Genomic DNA, 21,576 nt, shown 5'->3' with positions numbered 1-21,576 from the left:
GTCCTTTAAAAAAGCTCCTACCAAAGAGAGTTGAAATTTCCTGCTCCAGTATTCAAGTACTGTACTTCAGACATTACACTGAATATCATCAAGAAAGTTGCATAGAAAGTCACAGAATTTTTGTTGGTTTGTGTCAGGTGAGACCTTCCAGAATCCACAGGTGGATCATATCCCTTTTTGCCCCAGGCAGAAATAAAAACAACAACATTGAGCAAGCTTTTGAGTTGTCCAAAACTCTTGATCAGATTATGACATCTGGTAAACTGAAAAGCTTGCTTACTAACTTCGAATGTTTTGTTTAGTCATAATATTTCTATTATCCAATGCATATTTTGGAATTTGGAAAATCAAATGGTAATGGAAGTCCATACATCCATGTTGTCATCTTTATCAGAGTAAGTAGTGCACAGTGAACTTGTGAGGCAGCTTTTGCATTTTAGATAGAGAATTTGATTGCTATTACACACAAAGGTAAAGTTTCTCCAGATTAGTGCTAGAGCCAACTGCTAGAGAGCAGAAGCTCATCTAGCAGTGTAGTTGAACAGCTGTTTGCTATGCTGGAAGCCTGGATTCTATTGCTTGCTGCAATTCTGTATAGCCTCAGTTTACATTATTTGTAAAACCTATTTTCAAGACTGGTTCACTAGGGCAGGTGGGGCAGACACATGTACTGCTTGGGCTACCTCTGCCTGTCTTCTTACTTACAAGCAGTACATCAAATGGCTAAATTTCTCATCCCAGAAGAGTCAAATAGGATAATGTGGAAGTAATATAGCCAGTGTGATGTTGTGCAGTGATGGTGAACCTTTTAGAAACCAAGTGCCCAAATTCAAAGACTTTCCTGCACTGGGTGTTACCCAGAGGCAGGGGTGGGACTTCCAGGGAATGGGACTTCTGGTGGCAGGACTTTCCCAGAGACAGTTAAAGGCCCGGGAGGGCGGGGAAAGAGAAGGAACAGGCACACACCTGTTCCTCCTCTTCACCCACCCTCCTGTCTCTCTGTGTACCCTCAGAAATGGCTTCGCATGCCAGAGAGCGCGCACATGCCATAGTTTCACCATTACAGATGTAGTGGTTTCAGTGTTGGACTGCAACTCTGAAGACCAGGGTTCAAATCCCTGTTCAACCATGGAAACCCACTAGTTGACCTGGGCAAGTCACACTCTCTCAGCCTCAGAGGAGGGCAAAGGGAAACTGCTCTGAACAAATCTTGCCAAGAAACCCCTGTGATACGGTTGCCTTAGAGTCACCATAAGTCAGAAATGACTCAAAGGTGTACAACAAACATAAAATGTTATATTTCACTTCAGTTAGATGTTAAATGTTAAAGGCTTGTGCTGTAGCACCATTGCAAGTAAGGTGACAAAGCCAAAATTAGTTGGCTCTGCGTACTGTTGAACTTGGTTTCTCATTTCATTGGCCACCCTGCCCTACCAGTCCTTGTGGGTGCCAGTTATCATTACTTATTTGAATGTAGTTGTAACATCAGAGGGGTATGTGTAACAGAAGAATGGAGGCATAGGGAAAAAAATTCCTATAGAGATAGGAGGACATTGATAACTGGACAGGCAGGACCATCTTTCAGGTTGCAACAGCTGAGTTAGGAACAAATCCAAATGATTCCTGTATCCAGCCAAAACAAACGGTGAAATTACATCTCCAGTAATCAGCCTGCAAAACACTATGTAGTTGAACTCCAAAAGCTCCTGGTCTTCAAAGGGAGCCAGAATCAAGGAACAAGGTCACAGGTTCACTAAAGAAAGAGAGCTTGTCCCTGTGCAGACTGGCACTTTGGGCTGACCAGGGGGCAGAGTCGGGACGTGGCATCTCCGCACACGTCACAGCGCTCCTTTGGCACTGCATCCACACAACGCAGCACCAAAGGAGCACCATATAGCCGCACCGCTACAGCTATCGTACTGTTTCCAGGGCTCAAAAAGCCACTTTTTGTAGTTCCTTTTCATAGCCTGGAAAGGCTGGATCAGGGCCACAGCATGCAGTTGCCACAGCTTTGATCCAGCAAAAATGGATGCGCCTGCAGCGACTCCTTGTAACTTCATAGAACCATGCTACTTAGGCATGTGAAAAAGCAATATGTTCAAAAAGCACCAAAAAATAGGGAAACAGAATTTGCATGGATATGCTTAATATACAAAATGAAAACAGGAGTGAAAGAATGTGAAATGAAAGTTCAGGAAGGCCATGAACCCAGGTCTCAGTCAAATTCTGAAGGCATAGCCACGGTTCCTCTCTTGTGCTTTTGAAGATGCTAGTGGATAACTAGTCCAGTCTACTCCCTCAGAGATCCCCACCTTAGGCAGAAGATTTGTTTTCTTTGGAATATTTGTACCCTGCTTTTTCAGGCACAAAGGCTCTCAGAGCAATTTACAGATTGTTCCCTCCCCTCAGGTTTACAGTCCAAAATTGCCCTCTGAAGCTACAGCTGTCATCAGGACAGTGATGACTTCAGCAAATCATTGTTTGCCTGGTTCAGACAAGATGTCCAGCTATAGTTTACCACTAACAAGGATGTTAGTGAAGAAAATGTGATATGGAAAAGGGGATCTATGCAAGTCAAAGGCCTGTGCATCTTAACAGCAAACCATAGCTTGGTATTAAATCTGATCTACAACATGGTGTTGTGCTTTAGATGAGCTTGCCAGGTTGAGAGCATATGGGTGATAGCTTCATCTTAGTGTTGCCATAAGTCAGAAACTACTTGAAGGCACATAACAGTAACAACGACAGATCAACAAGCCAGACTGAGGTCTTGGATAATGCCTTCCTGGAACATTCTGAAAGGAGATAGATGTAGAACTTTATCACAAAAGGGCTATTCTCCACTACAGTAGCACTATTACTAAAAACACTATGCTCTGTTTTCTATCATACCTAAAAACTTTCTGGGATTACAGCATTCATTTGCACTAAAAGCTTATCACATACTGCCAAGACATTATCCCTGCCCCTTATGGCACACAGGTGTGCATGTATGCATGCACAAACACACAGATCCCCCTGCAAAATATAAGTGAAAACAGTCACATGTTTAAAAAGACCTTCTTTCTTTGCCTTAGACCTTTCTGGTTGGTTACAATAGACTAAGCACTGGCAAATGAGAGAAGCAGGAAGCAGCTGCTGATCTCTCTGATCTATCTGCCAGCACTTAGTCTGGTCTAACTAATCAGAAAGCCACCCCCAAAGAAAGAGGGGTCTTTTTAAGTGTAGAACTATTCACATTATATATTTCATTTGTATTTAAAGGTTGTCTGAAGGAACTTTGGAGGTAGAAAAAAAATCAAGAAAAATGTTGAGAGTTAATAAAACAGATGCTTTCTTAAACTGTCAGTCTACTTGACACTTCTGTTTCCAGGCTGAGGTCTTGTGTTTCATGTAAACTGGAATTAACCTTTGGTATGTGAGGGAGAAAAAAAAACTTGTGTATTTCTCTTTTGAAGAAACAAACACCCAACTGTTTTGTTCTGTTGCTACCTGGAAAATAAGCCTTTGTGGGAGGCACATCCCAAAGTTTCAAGGGCGTGAAGTTGAAAAATCAATCACATTTGCATTCCGTGTAGAAAAATGCTAAGACAAATGCTCAGCATTGTACAGAAAGAAAATATGTTTTGGAAATGCCTCAAAGGAGGCATTTTTGTTTGTTGTTATTATTATCATGATCACCACCACCACCATCATCATCTATTAGGCATCAAAACACTACCACTGCTACTTGAGGTGAGAAACCCTCTCTTGTGTTAACTGGACATCAGCTATCTAAACAGATGCATTGAAAGAGAATATGTTTCAGCTTTCTTCTTTCATCCCTCTAGATGTCACAGTTGTTTACCAAAATGGATTACCTGTAATATCTGTGAATCTTCCATCCCGCCGTGAGCGTTGCCAGTTTACACTTAAGCCTATCTCAGACTCTGTTGGAGTATTCTTGCAACAACTACAGGCAGAAGACCGGGGAATTGACCGGGTTGCAATTTACTCACCAGGTATTTTGAACTTTAATGACACAATCAACTTAACTTCATTACACTTGTTATGTGTGCTTAGAGGACATCTCTTTTAATTATTTATTCCAAAACTGGTCACTGCCACTGATTACATGTACAAGTATACCTCAGTTAAAACAAATGTGTTCCTTGAGTTGATTTCCTTAACAGAAACTTTGATAGCAGAGGCAGAAATAATACTGAAAGAATTGAGATAAGTTCCTACATCAGAAAGAAGCACAGTTCAACATGTTTGAGCTAACTTTTTATTCAAAACTAACAATAGTCACATGTGAAATAAAACAACCAAGTCAGATAAGTAAACAAAAACATTTTGAACTTTCTAGAGACTACTTGAAACCTTCTTCCAAAATACATCTACTTATTATTTTCTTTCACCAGCCAATTTTTTTATTATTTCCACTTTGATGGCTAAACTTGTGAGTAGTTGGTAAGGCAGGCTAACCTATTTCCCGTTTTTCTCTCTATTCATGTATGATCAGTGCTGTTTACCTTGCCTATTGTAAGCAGGCACACATGACTACAGTAGAATCACCTAGAGTAGAATCCTACGATGCAACACTAAAAGTCTGTGTTTCTCCAGCCCTCCTTCACCATCTTCACAATGCTGATGCTGCTAAAAAAATCCAACTACATAAAGGACAAGAAAAAAAAGGGGGGCTGAGCAAGCTTTAAAAAACTTTGTAGAAAGGAGACTCTTTGTCAGACTCTTTGTTAACTGAGGTATAATGTATAGAACTAGTCTTGTGAATATGGTGATAATTGTAATGAACTATTACCTCAGTTAATGTGGCATGTTCCAAGTAGTGCCACTTTTTGTAATTGTGCTGTTGTGATCCTCTCTGCAGCAGTTTCATTCAGATGTTTTGTCAGTTCCATTTGGAATTGCTCCCAGAGCACCTATCAGTATGGAACATAACTGTTTTCTTTTCCTAGGGGCACTGAATTTCAATTTGTAGGTTCTGATATTTCATAATGTTTTCCCTCTCTTTTATCTTTGAATCTTCCCCCCTCCCCCCCCCCCCCACACCATTCATTAAGCTTCAGGTTTATAAAAAATTGAGCATTCAATTTGAGCTTTCATTGTGTCCTGTGTTTTTCATGCATATGAGTATTTATTAATAGAGGTCTTGGTGTTCTGGTGGTTACCACCAACTGCTGCTTACCTTTTATTTCTTGTGGAACAGTAGGTTTAGATTGCATTTTTCTACTTGAGGCAACTAAAAATTTGGCATTATGAATCATTTGCTCTGAGCACCGGTGACACAGAGTTACATTTCTATTCTTCTGGTGAGCTTTGTCACCTGCTGTTGGCTCTACAGTAGATAGTTCTCAATTAGAGACTGTGATCTACTTTTGTTCTTGGAGAGTTAGAAATGCTGTGCAGAAACCCTACAGACCATGTCACACACTAACTTTTATCATGAAGAGGAATCGCCGCCAGAGTGGCATAATTATAGATGGCATGGCATGTGTTCAAATGTGGATTGTGACAAATTCATGCATTGGGAGGAAATTTTCAAAGAAGAACCACAGCAGGCAGAAAGAGAGTGCTGAAAGCTTCCCCTACATCCAAATTATTGGTCACAGTTGCCTCTCTCCAGCTGTTTTTCTCTGGGCAGAACTTGCTTCTGGTTTCAGAACACCACCGTGAGAAAAACAGCTGAGGAGGGATATGATTTGCAGTGGAAAAGAAGTAGACGAGGAATGAGTTCAGCATACCAAACCATAACTGCTCCACTCTATACCATTATAGATCTGTATTCAGATTCATGAGTCTTCCACCATCATTATATGTAATTACATCTTCTTCCAACAAAACACTGAGGACATCTAATTATGTGACATATTTAGTTATCAATTTTGCAGCTATAGAATGCTTTCCTGAAAATGAATTAGAATGTAATCCATTTTTTATAAAGCATTGTGCACTAATTTTACACTGGAAAGCAGAATTTGAATATAAATATTAAGTATTTCTGGCCCTTTAATAAAACTATTTCTCTTTTACCTTGCAGATGGGACACGAGTAGCCTCTTCAACAGGCATAGATCTTCTACTCCTTGATGATTTCAAACTAGTAATTAATGACTTGACTTATCATGTTCGTCCACCAAAGAGAGGTAACACTTTCAAGTAATTGGGATATATTTCCAGAAATCATTTTCAAGAACCTTCCCGTTAGCAGTTCTAAAAGATACTTCAGTCTTTGATAGGGAACATAGTTGATGCAAATGCATGCATTCAGAATTTGCACAGATCTATGACCATTATGACATGGAGATAAATTTGAAAATATTCCAGGAACATCTCCACATCCTCAGCACTTCCAGGGCAGAGCTTTTGTTCTCTTCCTAGTTGTCTGTCCCTGTGATCATCAGTCACATTTTTTCCTCAGTCACATGCACCCCTACTGCCTGATTTCATTCATACTTATCCTCTGTGATTTCTTTTTTAAAATCCCAGTTTCTCTAAGAATGGCTTTGTATTGAAATACAGAAATTTAGTGGAAAGAATGTATACTTCAGGTGACAAATTACCAGTGTGTTGGTAATATTTCTTAGAACCTTTGCAACAGGAAGTCATGTCACCATGGTCTGTCAGGTCTATCACACATTCAGTAATTCACATTCTTCTACTGGGATTTCCAAATAACAGTATTATTATTTTTTTAAAAATGACTTGACTTCCTGTTACAATAAGGTGGGTAGTTCACTAGGGATTACTTAGGAAGAGGCTTTGATTATAGTGCACATGGCCTGGACTCAAAAACAGCAAGTGGAATTGCATTAACTAATGGAAAAAAATCCCCTTCTCAAGCTTCCTGAAGGGATCCTTAGAAATGGATATGAGGCTGAGAGAGTGTGACTTGCCCAAAGTCAACCAATGGGTTTCCATAGCCAAGCGGGAATTTGAACCCTGGTCTCCAGTACTCAAACCACTACCTTACACTGGCCCCCACATTTTTTACAAATACTATTCAATTAAAAAAAACCTATGACTTGGGATAGTAATAAATTCAGTTTGTCATATTTTAAAAAAACGAAACACAGACTTTTAGTGTTGCAGAAGCACTAGGACAAAAACTACAAGACTGTTATCAGCAGTCTGATCATTATAGTTCTTTGTATATGGCAGTCAAGGGCAGCTGACGCACAAAGCACTCTTTGCATTTGGGGAAACTCTTCAGTCTCCAGCTATTGGGGTGGGTCTGTGAAATTATTGGAGTTACAATGGCAGTGAACAATTACTGTTCCCAAAAATAGTAGACGAAAGAAATGCTGGTTTGTATTTAAACAAACCAAAATTACATTACATTTTTGAGAGGAGGAGCTATGGCATTTAACCAGATGAAAAGGGCAAGGATAGTTCTTGCTTGAATTTCTGTGGAAAGAGTTTTTGTTTTAAAAGGGATCTGAAGGATCTTACCATCTGAGTGGTGTTACCTTAAATGACGGACTAAGCCTGAAACTGGTACAGTTTTTCTGAAACCCCTCTTTCTTATTCACTTGCTATCCTTTCTGTCTTGTCCTCACTACCATAGCATTTGAGCAGTACCACTCTGGTTGAATAGTTGAACCAGTTTTAATGTTCTTGCATTAAACTGGCATGTTAAATTGATGGTGTAACTGGATGTAATACCTCCAGTGCCACAAACATGGTTTCATTTAGATGCCCCCCCCCAAAAAAAAATTGCAACATAATCAGGATGATTTCCTCAATTTGATTTAAAAATCCAGTTTGCGTTTCCTGCTCAGCCTGCTTGGAATCATCACCTCTGCTCCTGGCTTGTCCGTTTCTAGCATGAGAATTGCATGTGTTCTTTTTGTTTGGTTGTTTCGCATTGACACCCTTGAATCCCCTTGAATTCAAACAATTGTTATTTGAATGAACATGTACCTATTAATGAAAGATGGATTCTGATTCTTGATGCTTCAGTCTCCTACAATGTTCTCGAACAGCCCTTTCAGCTGCTTTATGCAATCTTTCTCTGCAGTGGAAGCCTAGGAAAATGTGTGTAGTATAAAGACGAATGCAAATGTGCTTCCTTGGCCTGACTGCCTGTATTCAGTAACAGCATATGCATCTTCTTGTATGTGGCGATTTTCTTTTTTAAAACTTTTATTTTGTTAAAGACATCATCATTTTATTCTAGATATTGTATAGTGTTGTTTAAAACACAACAACCAAAAAGCAGTGAGATGAGACAAGGTCATAGAATCATAGAATTCTGGAGTTAGAAGAGACCCCAAGGTCCATCCATTCCAACCCCCTGCTGTGCAGGAATATGCCATCAAAGCACTCCTGACAGATGGCCATCCAGCCTCTGTTTAAAAACCTGCAAAGAAGGAGACTCCACCATTCTCCAAGGCATCATATTCCACTATCAAACAGCTCTTACCATGAGGAAGTTTTTCCTAATGTTTAGGTGGAATCTCTTTTCCTGTAGCTTGAATCCAAGGTGCAACTAACAGATCTTCAAGGTGGGGGAAGAACATATAATTGGCCCCCAAAATGTGTCCAGTTTACTAGTAAAAAGGGCACACAAGAGGTACACTGGGCCCTCCCCTTACGCGGGGGATCCGTTCTGGATTCCCCTGTGTAAGGGAAAATCCGCCTATGCTTGAGCCCATAGGAAATAATGGGGTGTGTCCATGTGGCGGCGCGCATGCGCCATGGGCGCACACACCATTATTTTACTCCATGCAGCTTCCATGTAAGCTGGAATCCGTGTAAAATCCGTCCGCGCATGGCGCGGGCACACTGTAATAAGAACATTGAGTGGAAGTGTACTGTTCTAATGAGCAGAGTAACAAGTTGGATGTTCCCATGCTCCTTTATAGAAGTTAATATCAGAGGTAACTGTTGTGGTAATTGGCAGTGTGAACAAATTTAGGTAACATAAGATAATTCTATGTATCATAAGAGTTATAACTATTAGGTATACCTATTAGCTAGAACTTGATCAGATATATACACTGATTTTAGTTTCTGTTTTTATGCCAATGTTCTTTCTGTTTATTAGTTACATTTATATTCCATTTTTCCTCCAGTGTACTCTATGCAGTGTACATGACTTTTCTTTTGTCTGCTTTATCTTTGGAATTTGTACCTGTGAGGCTGACAGATGGACTCAGGATTACATACAAGTTTCATGGCTTGATGTGGAATGGAGTCTTGATCTTCCATCTCTCAGTCCAACACTCTATCCACTACACCATATTGGCATTCCTGGAATTATTATAATTACGCTGTTGTTGTATGCTTTCAAGTCATACGGTGACCCTAAAGGGAGCCTATCATGACGTTTTCTTGGCAAAATTTGTTTAGAGGAGGCGTCCATTGCCTTCCCCTGATGCTGAGAGCATGTGACTTGCCCAAGGTCGCCCAGTGGGTTTCATGGCCAAGCTGGGAATCAAACCCTTGTCTCCAATGCTCCACTCACGTCCAACACTCAAACCACTACATGATGCTAATTATACTGACCTTAATATTATTCTAATTAAGCTATGAAAGAACTAGAAAAGATTCTAAAATGCAAAGATATACAACTCAGCACAAAAGTTAGAATCATACAAGCCATCGTATTCCCTATTACCATGTATGAATGTGAGAGCTGGACAATTAAATAAGATGATAGGAAGAATATCAATTCATTTGAGATGTGGTGATGGAGAAGAGCGCTAAGGATCCCACGGACAGCCGAAAGGACAAACAATTGGGTCCTAGAGCAGGTCAAGAAGGAAACCTCACTGAAAGCCAAGATGGCCAAACTGAGGCTGTCATACTTTGGACACATCATGAGAAAAGGACTCATTGGAAAAGACAGTAGTGCTGCGAAAAGTGGAGAGAAGTAGGAAGAGAGGAAGGCCACATGCCAGGTGGATGGACTTTATTAAGGAGGTCATGGGTATGAGGTTGCAGGAATTAAGCAGAACAGTGGAGGACAGAGGGACTTCGAGATGTCTCATCCATAGGGTCACCAAGAGTCGAGACTGAAGGCAGTTAACATCAACAAAAATCTCATGAGTGCCTGTCTGGTGTTGTGCTGTATAATTAGTATAATATAATAATAGTGTTATGTTGAGATCAGTAGTTCATCATACACCTTTATGTGCAGGTTGTACAAACGTTGTGAACACACATATATGTGTAAGAATGTCTACATGCCCTCCTACGGAGCACGTGATTGATGTTCTCTGGTTTGAAAGAAGATATAAGGAGTAGTGAGTGTAGATGGAGTGGCAGGTTCAAAAAGCTTGGGAAACACCAGCTTGAATCAAACTGAGGTTAAACTATCCTTGGTGGGATTGCTCTGGAATATGCAGAAATGGCTGTTTGTCACTAGTATTCAGTTAATTAATCCACTGACTTAATAAGATGATAGGAAACTGTTTCATCTTCTAAAATGGAGAGTCATGCATGGCAGAGGTCAACATAATACTGATGTATGTGTAGGAATAGAATCCTACACAATTTCACACTAAAGAAAGAACTGTTGACAAAGTGCAATACAGTGTAAAAATACTTTCAAGCTCTTGTACAGTTCTGAATAGTTTATCTTCATACCTTCTGACTGGAGGCACTTTTTGTAATGCTACGGAAAGTACACATCAGTCGACTAGTAACTTTCAAATCTGTCACTGGTCTCCCAGTTCAGAGCTGTAGCTTGAAGTGTATATTGAAGTCTAGACATGAAAGGGTACTCATAACAGAAGGAAGTAATTTGTTTAATTGCGTTTTTATGCTGGCTACCTTTAAGCTATTAGCAGAGGCAATAGAACCACATATGTATTCTTTGACATTTTTCTTTAGGGTGCTAAGTATTGTGAGACAACAGTAGTACTAGGTTGCTGGCTTGGATATCTCAACATCAGATCTGTTTCCTAAGATGTCCACTACTACCTGATTCAGGAAATAAAAGGTTAATCATGTCTACTAGTTCCATCACTTTTCTCCTATGCATGGCTCTAATATAGTATAAGATGGTATAAGATAGTTCTTGGAAAGTTTGAAACATAATAATGTGAAGACACTTCATACTTAATAAAGACACTGCTACTTACTGTTGTCTTGATGTAGAAAATAGTGCTTGCAGGTGTTGGTGTGATTGAAATATTGTGCTGTCTCCCATCTGTGAGCATTGCCTACTGTTCTATAACTGCTGAACTGATTTCTGTCAAACTTGGCTTGTTTTGTAGATTTCACTGAGACTTTACAAAGGCAAGCTTAAGCCTGAAGATTGTGTGCTGAAATTTACTGCATGCAAGGTTCTATATACTTTAGTTTGCACTGTTTTGACAATATCTATAATACCTCATTTTAAGATAGAAACTTGACAAAGAATTTACATTAGTCTTAATAACATGATTGTTTGTGACTTTTAATACTTACAAACTTGTAAATAGTAATATTTAAACAAAATGCTATAATAAATTGCATGGAATGTTAAAATATTTATTAGATAGGAACTAGCATCACTGCCTTCTTGGCCTTGTAAGTGCATCCTCTATTGGATACTGGAATATTTCATTCCAGTTGAGTATGTTATTAAGTTTTACATAAAGCACCACTGCTGCTAGAGCTACATTAAATTGATTTAGACCAATAGTCATTGATCTCAGATCCTTATGAATTCTGAGTACTAAGCACTGGTATCATTAGAGCTTCCATTCTGTTAAATTTTCATTCTCTCTGGGTTATATAGTGCAAAACCAGTATATTGCAAAACCCAGATTATTGGAAGTCTTTCCTTTTAGCTGTTAGAACTGCAGGATTGGCTATGAGTTGAAGGAAAGCAGATAGAAATGCAATGTGAATGGTGGCCTAATAGTGAATTTAGATTCTGAAAGGCTACAGTGATGTCTTGGGCTGTCTGTCCTCTTTCTATAGTTGGTGATAGAAACTGATCCATTGTAGAATTGTTAGAACTGCGCCTATTCTTAGATTCTTATCACGGGAGATGCAAGTACAAGCAAATTACTAACCCTCATGTTTGGATTAGTATTTCATTTTAAGAGTGCCAAAGAAAATGATTCTCTAAATTAGATGCTTCTCTTTAAATTTTAGACTTCAGTAAGCCTTTCTTAAAAACCAGAATAGTGTCATCCTGTATTTCACCTGTTTCTATAAATCTGAGTGGAAATGGAACAGATTTAACCTTTTTGGTTCTGATAAGCTGTTGAAAAAAGCCATAGCTACAAAGAATAGAACATTAAAAGATCCTTTTGCTTCTTTAGATCTCTTAAGCCACGAAGATGCAACCACGCTGAATGATGTAAAGACATTGGTTCAGCAGCTATACACCACACTGTGTATTGAGGAGCACCAGTTGAATAAGGAGAAGGAACTAATTGGGCGGCTAGAAGACCTCAAGCAACAATTAGCACCTCTGGAGAAGGTGAGGGTTGATTTGTTTTTTAATTGAGTTACACTCCAGTTTGCTCTCACTGCATTGTGCGCTACAGCAATCACAGTTGAAAAAATTGAGCTTAATGGTTTTTTGGCTGCTACCTACCAGTTGATTCTCCATTATCTGAAATACTTGGGACCAGAAGTGTTTTGGATTTTGGAATATTTGTATATACATAATGAGATATCTTGGAGATGAGACCCAAGTCTACATATGAAATTCATTCATGTTTTGTATATAGTTTATACACAGCCTGAAGGTAATTTAAATTGATATTTAAAATAATTTTGTGCATGAAACCAAATTCTGCTGGCAGTGTTTTCAACCACTGAAGGCCCTAAGATGGTGCATTCCAATTAAAACTCCCTCAGTCTTCTAAGAGGCCATAGGATTGTAACTATTCTGGACACCACTTCATGCCCTAGCTAGCCAGAGTGAGCTGGTGCAGCTTTGAAAGTGGCAGATTGTCTGTCACTGTTCACCCAGGATGACTTTCTACCTGTTCTGTCCCCTTCCTATATATGCAGAGATTTGAGGAATGGGGATGTCTCAGTAAAAAATTGTTAAAAGTTAAGATGGCTATACCAGGACATTGGTATTTAACAGAAGGGAACCTTGTTGCACAAGAGGAATAAAACTGAGTCATCATGAACTTGAAATACATGAGGCAATGCAGTCTGATAAAGCACATTTATTTTTAAAATATCACTTTTAATGTATGTGGTTATTACATGTTGTAGTTTCCTTAAAACACCATAGTAATGCTGAACATCTTTGTCCAGCAGGCTAGGATGGAAATCTGCAGAAAAGCAGAGAAGAGGACCACTTGGGTGCTGTGGGGTGGCTTGGCTTACATGGCCACCCAGTTTGGGATTCTCGCCCGGCTTACCTGGTGGGAATACTCTTGGGACATTATGGAGCCAGTCACCTACTTCATCACATATGGTAGTGCCATGGCAATGTATGCATACTTTGTGGTAACGCGTCAGGTGAGAAATGATGTCCATTTTGTTCAATTTATAGGGACGTCCCTGAAAATCATTCTGAATATTGTTCCCTCAGCCATACTGCTCATTACTTGCAAAACAGAGAGAATACACAGGGTATTTCTGAATCTTCATGCTTATGGATTCATATTTTGTATTTACTTATGGGCAATCCTTTTTTATTGTCACTTGCATGCAGCCCTTTATTTTGCAGGCTTTTCACCACTCTCAACAGATGCCAAATGCGTAGCTGTCATAATCCATGTCTGCAACAGTATGACAGCATTCTTTCATCCTGTCACTTGAGGAAAAAAAACAGATGCTCTGCCCTGTGGTCTCATTGGTTTGGGAGGATGTTCACACTCTTCTGCACCATAGAGACCCACTATAGTTGCTGCTGAATTCCCCTGACAACTGCAGTCATGGCAAATCCAATAGTTGAGGGAGAAGGTTGTTGATTTGTTGCCCCACCTTTTTACATTGACTTAAGCCAGTCCCAGAAGAGAGTATAGCTGTGTCCTGAGTAATAATGTTTGTGATCAGTGTTATGGATCACACAAATATAGACCATTCATTTCCTACCCACAAATGTTTTCTGACATTAACTGAGTGAAGCAAATTTCCTTATAAATTAAGCTTCCATTTCCTGACTCCTGGAGCTGTAATAACCCACTATGCATGCTGCCCTGTTCAGACTAAACTAACAAAGCCTGCTTACCACTCCATCCTAGAGAACATAGAACTCTTACTTAGCTCCGTTCCTTCATAGGAATTTGACCAAAACTGAGGTGGCAAGCAGCCTCTTCATTCAAGGGTTTTTGGTTGTGTTTTGTTTCTTGGTAAGATTCCCATTTTATCACTGTTCAACTGATAACCAGACCTCATGCTTGTTTTCCTGGCTTTGGTATTTTGTGATGCATTATTGGCCCTCTCCTACTTTTAGTTAATGCAGGGAGCAATTAATCAAGAGTGTAGTCCTCCTCCTTCCCAACCCTTGTATTAATGAGTAACACAGTTCATGTCCTGATAATAATTACTTTTTATTCATTCTCACATTCTGCAGGAGTATGTATACCCAGATGCCAGAGACAGGCAGTACTTATTATTTTTCCATAAAGGAGCCAAAAAGACACGTTTTGATCTAGAAAAATACAATCAACTCAAGGATGCTATTGCTCAGGTAATTCGGTAGCAGGAAGGGAAGGGGAGGCTAATTTTTTTTCTGTGTTAGCATTTGATAATTGATGCACTTTCCAGTTTAATTTTTTTTTAACCATTCATTTACAAAAGATGTGTCCTCCTATGGCAATCAGTATGATTATGCTATAGATAAGCAAGATGGGGGAAGTTGGAATGAGGGCAAATCCTAGCTGTGTTCTGCAGAGATTGAATTCTTTAATATGCACATATCTCTGCTGGTTACATGGGAGTACTTGAAGTGCCTCTGCTCTAAGTTCCCCTAGGTAACTGATTTTGAGGATTGGCTACCACACCTCAAAGGTGTAACTCACTGTTTATGAGTATGTTTAATAGAGGTTTCTTGGCTCCAGCAGATGGAAGTACAATTGCCCCTCGCTTTTTGCAGACTTGGAATCTGTGGTCGTGCTCTTCACGGGAGGGACAAGCGCCCATTAATAAAATGGCAGCGCAACCCCGTGCACGCACCCTGGGCGCATACCCCATTATTTTCTATAGGATTCAAATTTTACGAGTTGCCATCTTTGCAAGAGGGTCCAGAATGGATTCCCCATGAATTGGGAGGGGCTACTGTACATGCAAAGATTTCATGTAGTGGCTGTAGTTGGAATTATATTTCCTGTGAAATAAGATTTCATAGTCCTTTTACCTTTAATCCTTTGTATAATCTAAGGTCAACCCATTTAAAACTGTGTTCAGAGAGTGCTTCACACACAATCTGTGGGAATATTTTGGGTGGCTCACTAAGTGGCTGTGGGGACATAGAATTGCACACAAGAATAGATTTAAAAATTATAAATAATCCATAGTGTAATTTTATGTAAACTAGCTCATTTCCATTTCATGGCATCTGTCTTTTAGAATAATGTATATGTGTGTGTGTGTGTGTGTGTGTGTTATTGAGCTAACCAATAAAATCACATCACTGTATTATCATGATCAAAAAATCCAATGAACTTTAGAATTGGACCAATGAAGATTTTTTTTCCCTCTTGACCCAATCTGTAGACATACAGTGCCCTGGCCTCTCATGTACTGACTTCTCAGTTTTTTTCTTTAAAACAGAGCTAACAGCTTCAATTAACTGTGTAAGATTATGTTTTTACCTCTACTGGCATTATCTTGGGGCCATAAAGGGGCAGCTTTATGCCGTCCCTTTGAGCGCCAGACTGGAGCTGCAGCAACAGAATGCTGCAGCCCCCGATCTGGTTTTTTGCTACTGCCACAGGTTTGTGGCATTCCTGCAGCATACAGCGTATAAACAGCGTGCCGCCAGAGCGCTGCAGTGCTGCCTGCCATCTGGTTGGGCAGGCGGTGTGATGCCGGCTTGGGGGTGGCATCGCATGTGTCATCTAAACCCCACGCTGCCTCCAAGCTGGCGTATTATGCCCATCTGTTTTGCCTTTTGAATTCTGTGGGATGCCAAATTCTTTTGCTTTTTAATTGTAAATAAGCTTCATCAAGTGTTTTGTCCATTTCTCTAAAGATACATCCGAACTGCAGAAATAATCCAGGCTGACTCCCCTTTAACTACCATGGCTCCATCCCGTGGGATTCTGGAATTTGTAGTTTGTCATGGCACCAGAGGTCTCTGACAGAGAAGGCTAAATGTCTCACAAAACTACAGTTCCCAGAATCCCATAGCATTAAGTCATGGCATTTGAATCGGTGTCAGCCTGAATTATTTTTTGAGCGTTTTTGCAACCTAAGACAGAGATAAGCAATTTGTTCCACTATCCAGAAGATTGCCGGCTTTGCAATTTCTCAGCAGGAGCAGTGGGTATTCTGCTAAATTGTGCTTGTTCTTTATTACATTTGGATGCTTTTAAATAACATCTATGCTGACTTGTTATCATTGATTTAGATGATAATCAAGTTTGTATTTTTCTTATACATTTTTATCGTCATACAGTAGCTGCAACAGTAAAGAAAATGGCATGCTGAAGGGAAAGATGGTTTTCATGGCTTCTCTTTTCTTAATTTTCAGGCAGAATTGGATCTTAAGAGGCTTCGAGACCCCTTGCAGGTGCATTTGCCTGTGCGACAAATCAGCGATAAAGACTGACCAGCGGAGGACCTCTGAACCCTGGCAGAATTGGCAAACCTGTTCATAGCTCTCGCCTCTTTAATTAAAGTATCGCAGATGGAAGCTGGGAGGTCTTATTGGGGTGGAGGGGTTTTTTATCATTCAGGAGTGAGCAAGGACCTTGGCTGGAGAGGGGACAATGTGTTCTACCATAAGATCAGGCACTGTGGGATGTTAAGTCTTTTCAAAGGGCTTGGCGAATACTGTCACATTCAAACTATCTTTTTGAAAATATGTATTAAAAAGTTGGATATTTCTTTAAGAGACTGTATGGGGGGCACATATCTTTCCAGCTTTGCAGTGTCTGCCTCTTAATGATGCACCAGCAGCCTGCTCAGCTTTTTTTTTAAGAAAAAGAAATACCTTCGCTTTCAACATACCAATAATAATAAATAATTGTGCACTAAAGTGAAGTAAAGTCAGGCCAGTCTAAAAGGTTATGGTTGGTGATGCAAACTGGAGCTCTGCCTCCCTTAACAGCTCTTTCCCCTAGATCAGACCTAATGTGTCTTGGAGGCGGAGAGGGTGTAGCTTTAATGTGGAGCTGGTTTTTACTTCTAAAAAATCATGAGCTTCCCCTACCAACCCACTTACTATCAATCTGACATTTACTGAATGATTACTGATGTATTTAGTTTCATTAGGATCACAAATGAAAACCCTTGTTCTGATCCATTGGCACTTTGAATTGTTCCTTAATACCTTCTTAAAACTTCAGCGTGTCCCAGTATGCTGTATCTACTACTACATATAAATGGTGATGTTGCATGACAGAATTCTTCATATTCAGTCTTAAGGGGGGAAAGTGCCACCACCCCCACTCTTTCCAACCCAGTTCTGTTAGCTACCTGGATTATTAAATCAAAAAGGTATCTATGTATGTATGTATGTGCATATACATTCATATATCTATATATTTTCATATATATTTATATGGATGAATGGGGTCAGAATCATGATGCTATATGAAGCAGCTTTGTGAAGCAGCTTTAGAATTGTGGTGATTACATTTGATGTTTGCCTAGCCAAATAAATAATGTGTCAATGAATTTGCCTGGTTTAGAGGCTTTGTCAGTGGCCTGAAGCAAAAGCCACAGAGTGCCACCTCGATCCACAGTCCTCTCTTATTTAAGTAGCTTTAAAAGAATGCCTGTTGCCTAAAGGTCAAGATTTCTGTGGAGTAGCAGACTGCAAACCTCTTACTGAAAGAATTAAGGAAATGGCACTCATTCTCCACTTCTTGCAAACCAGCTGATTTTTTTTCATAAGTGGATCTTGCATCCTGCACTGAGTGGAATCAGCCTCTTCTTATCATCCTGTTTGATAAATACTGTGGAAACAGGATGGAGGTAGGAGAAGGGCTTTAAGCTTAATTCACAGAAAAGCCAGGTGTTTCCTTTTGGTTCACTACTTCTCACTGTGTTAAGGCGAGAGGCTCCCACTTTCTGGAGAACCATGTTTTAAAGTGTACAAAATAAATATAAACCAGACGCCAGGTGCCTTGCCAAAGTGGAAACGCAGACAGGATTGTTGCTGCCTCCTCTCACTCGATGGCATGTTGGACTGAATGGATGCATGTTTCAAGGTGTTTTTCCACTCCTCACCTTTCTTCCTCTGTCTTTCTCTTTTCAGTTATCTTTTGGGTTTCTCCCCCTAAATACCTGATTTATTCTCTTTGTATGCAGCATTTTAAAAAGGAAGAAAATGAGCAGTCCTGTAATGGAATCCTTTGTGTGTGTTTGGGGTGAGGGAGGGGGCATGGAGAAAAGTCCTTAAAAATAAAGTAAAATACTGAACATGTGTAAAAATCCTGTATCATTTATTAAATATGTATAAAAGAGCAATGTACTTCTGGAACAATAAATAACTATTCAGTTTTTGAACTGGTGTGTGCTGAAATTTTTGCTTTATGCCCAATTGAAGAGAGCAAGTCTAAGATCAGAAAGTTTGCTAACTCTCTAGCAGCCATGCCAAAAATATTTTTAACACCCTCCATTTACAAATTATTATTATTATTATTATTATTATTATTATTATTATGTTATGTTTATTATGTTTATTTATATCCCACCTTCCCCCCGCAGTACAGGGAAGATAAAACCAAGATGCCTTAGGGGCAATACTGTAATACATTACAGTAATGCTACATGGAAGGCCATTCCAGGTAGGGGAAAAATGAGTCTCATTGATAATAGTATCTAGTACTATATAATACATGGCCTTTTGTATTGGTTTGTGTTTGCCTTTCAAAAAGTCATGGTTGGCTGCAGATCCCAATGCATGTACGCACATCTGTATGAAGAACCAGTATGAGTTTTATCACCAAACATGACTGACTTTATATGTTCTATTTGTATTAAAGTGGCTTTTTGTATAGATATTTTATAACATGTAGAGGTGATCACGACTGATAAAGATCCCATGCCTTGCAGTGGAGGTTGAATGGTAAGGGCGATTGCCCTGCAGTAGAGCTTGACTTATGCTTTCCTGACTGAGCGAATATATACACAGGCTCCTCTCTGCAGGGGTTTAGGGCACTTTGTTGCTTTCCTAATAGCTCATTTGTTCAAGACAAGACTGGCCCTTCTATACTCACTATGCCCCATGATATCTTTTTCTAGTGCAATTTTTGTCATCAGCCTTTCTAGTTTTCTCATATTGCTTTTATTGCCTTATCTTCTGTCTTGAGCTGTTAGTCCCCGACTTCTTCTCACTTGCTTTGTGTAGCTAATCTTGCTGAAAAGCCATCCAGCTGTGAACCCACCATGGACATATTCAGCATAGCATCTGGAGTTACACATAGCAACTGGAGGCCCTGCTGCTATTATCGAGCACACGGTGGGCAATTACATGGCAACATACGTACTTAAAATTGTACCAGTTTTGACAAGGATAGCCATGCTAGTCTTTTGTAGCAAAAACACAGACTCTTTTAGGACAAACAAATACATTACAGCATGAGCTGTCATGAACAATAGACCATTTTGTCATTTCAGAAACAGTCCATGCAGTACACAAAGTTCAGCCTATAATGTAATGATTAATCTTTAAGGTGAGACATAACTTCTGTGTGTTTTTCTTGAAATTGTGTCTATGACAACAGAACAAGTAAGCAGACCAGACAAATTGTAACCAAAGCTTTTGAGTCTCCAGAACTCTTATCAGCTAAGATGGTACAAAAATTCAGGGATAGAGGTACAGGTTTGAGTCTCCCTTATCCAGAAATCTGAAATCCAAAATATACCAAAAACCAAAGTTTTTTTCATGGGTGGCAGAAATAGTGTCACCTTTGCTTTTGGATGGTTTGGTGTATGCAAACTTTGTTTCATGCACAAAATTATTAAAAATAATAAAATTACCTTCAGGCTATGTGTATAAAGTATATATGAAACAAATGAAATTTTTGATTAACTTGGGTCCCATCTCCAAGATTATGTACTTATATGCAAATAGTTATTCCAAAAATAACAAAACCTCCAAAATCTGAAACACTTCTGGTCCCAAGCATTTTGGACAACGGAGACACAACTTGTGCAAACATCTAGCCATTAGCAAGACAGGGAATGCAGGCTTCGCTTGAGAGAAAAGGGGCTGAAGTATTGATTTACAGCTTGCTGGGGTTCACAGTTAATGGTTGCTGTCCATTTCTGCTAATAAGAAAGTGGCTTTCAAAGCCCATTGAATCCTGAGTTGGCTTGGAGCGGAGTTGAAGAAAAACATGACAGCCTTTATATCACCAAAGTTGTACATGAAAATTAGGTGGTACACAAAGTAAAAATGTAACACATTAAATTGTCTTTGAGTGTCCTGTTACTTTACAGCACTGCAATGTTTTTTTAGCATGGCTGCTTGCCTAAGATTGGAATGAGCTGGATATTTAGTTTCTTAGCTTTAATCTCAAGGTATTGAGTGCTAGAAGATTTTCTTATTACACTTCATTGATTTAAAGCACCAGTATGAGACTAGTATTCAGGCAGCTTGTTGCAACTCTGTTAGAAAACAGTACCTTTCTATCTATCTTAATTTACTCTCTGGTTACAACAAACAACATTTTGGTTTATACTACCATGTGAAACCTCTTTTCTCAGGCAGAGTTAATCTATAGCAGATTAGAGAACTGGGCCTGCAATAGCAGTCCCTAAAATAAAATGCAGAAAAGATTTGTGAATGAATGTTTTCTCCCACCCATCTCTTTAACAGTAAAGTGCAGAGATAAAGAAAAGATGAAGTAACATAATAATACTCCTGTCTTAGAACCAGTTTTTGTCTTTCCATCCATGGAAAAGTTGTTTTGGACTAATTCCCATTCATTTGGATATACACCTATGAAAAAATTGAAAACCAAAGTCAGGAATATCCATGCCATTGTATTTCAAATTTTTATGTATAGTTGGGAAAGTGAAAAAACTTGATAAGAAGAGAATCATCTCATTTGAAATGTGGTGCTGGAGGAGAGTTCTGCATATATCATGGACTGCCAAAAAGACAAATGAATGGGCCCTAGACCAAACCAAATGTGAATTCTTCCCAGAAGCCAGGATGAGTAAACTGGGATTGCCATGCTTTAGGCATATCATGAGAAGACATGTTTCATTAGAAAAGCCCATAACGCTTGGTAAGGTAGAAGGCAGTAGGAAAAGAAGAATACCTCATTCCTGATGGATAGGCTCAATCAAGGAAGCCACAAAGCCCTAAATTTGCAAGAGCTGAGCAGAATCTGATTTGTAAGACCTGTCAGAGTGACTATATTTAGGCTTAGGGTTGCCTTCTGTTTGGTTGCTGCCCTCACCAACACTATTAAGGTGTTATTCTGTACTGAATGCCATGTGTGGCATGTGCCTTCCATGTCCTGCTTAGGGACCAATGGAAGGA

General features: G+C 39.5%; 1 protein-coding gene across 2 annotated transcripts in view; it reads left to right on the top strand.

Annotated features, from left to right (window-relative positions):
* Positions 1 to 18,587, top strand: part of MCU (mitochondrial calcium uniporter) — a 177,855-nt gene extending 159,268 nt beyond the window's left edge. For both annotated transcript variants that reach the window (XM_089510394.1, XM_089510393.1), the window contains exons 3-8: positions 3,831 to 4,001; positions 6,041 to 6,145; positions 12,263 to 12,423; positions 13,218 to 13,424; positions 14,485 to 14,601; positions 16,606 to 18,587. In XM_089510394.1, coding sequence (XP_089366520.1) covers positions 3,831 to 4,001; positions 6,041 to 6,145; positions 12,263 to 12,423; positions 13,218 to 13,424; positions 14,485 to 14,601; positions 16,606 to 16,683 — 839 coding nt within the window. In that variant the 3' untranslated portion in view covers positions 16,684 to 18,587. The remainder of the gene's footprint in view (positions 1 to 3,830; positions 4,002 to 6,040; positions 6,146 to 12,262; positions 12,424 to 13,217; positions 13,425 to 14,484; positions 14,602 to 16,605) is intronic.
* The last annotated feature ends 2,989 nt before the right edge of the window (positions 18,588 to 21,576 follow it).

The sequence above is a fragment of the Sceloporus occidentalis genome, unplaced genomic scaffold (assembly GCF_023333645.1).
Source record: "Sceloporus occidentalis isolate IW3139 unplaced genomic scaffold, rSceOcc1.0.p SCAF_2, whole genome shotgun sequence".
NCBI lineage: Eukaryota > Metazoa > Chordata > Lepidosauria > Squamata > Phrynosomatidae > Sceloporus > Sceloporus occidentalis.
Note: the sequence above shows the minus strand (reverse complement) of the source record. Positions and strands in the feature narration are given on the sequence as shown.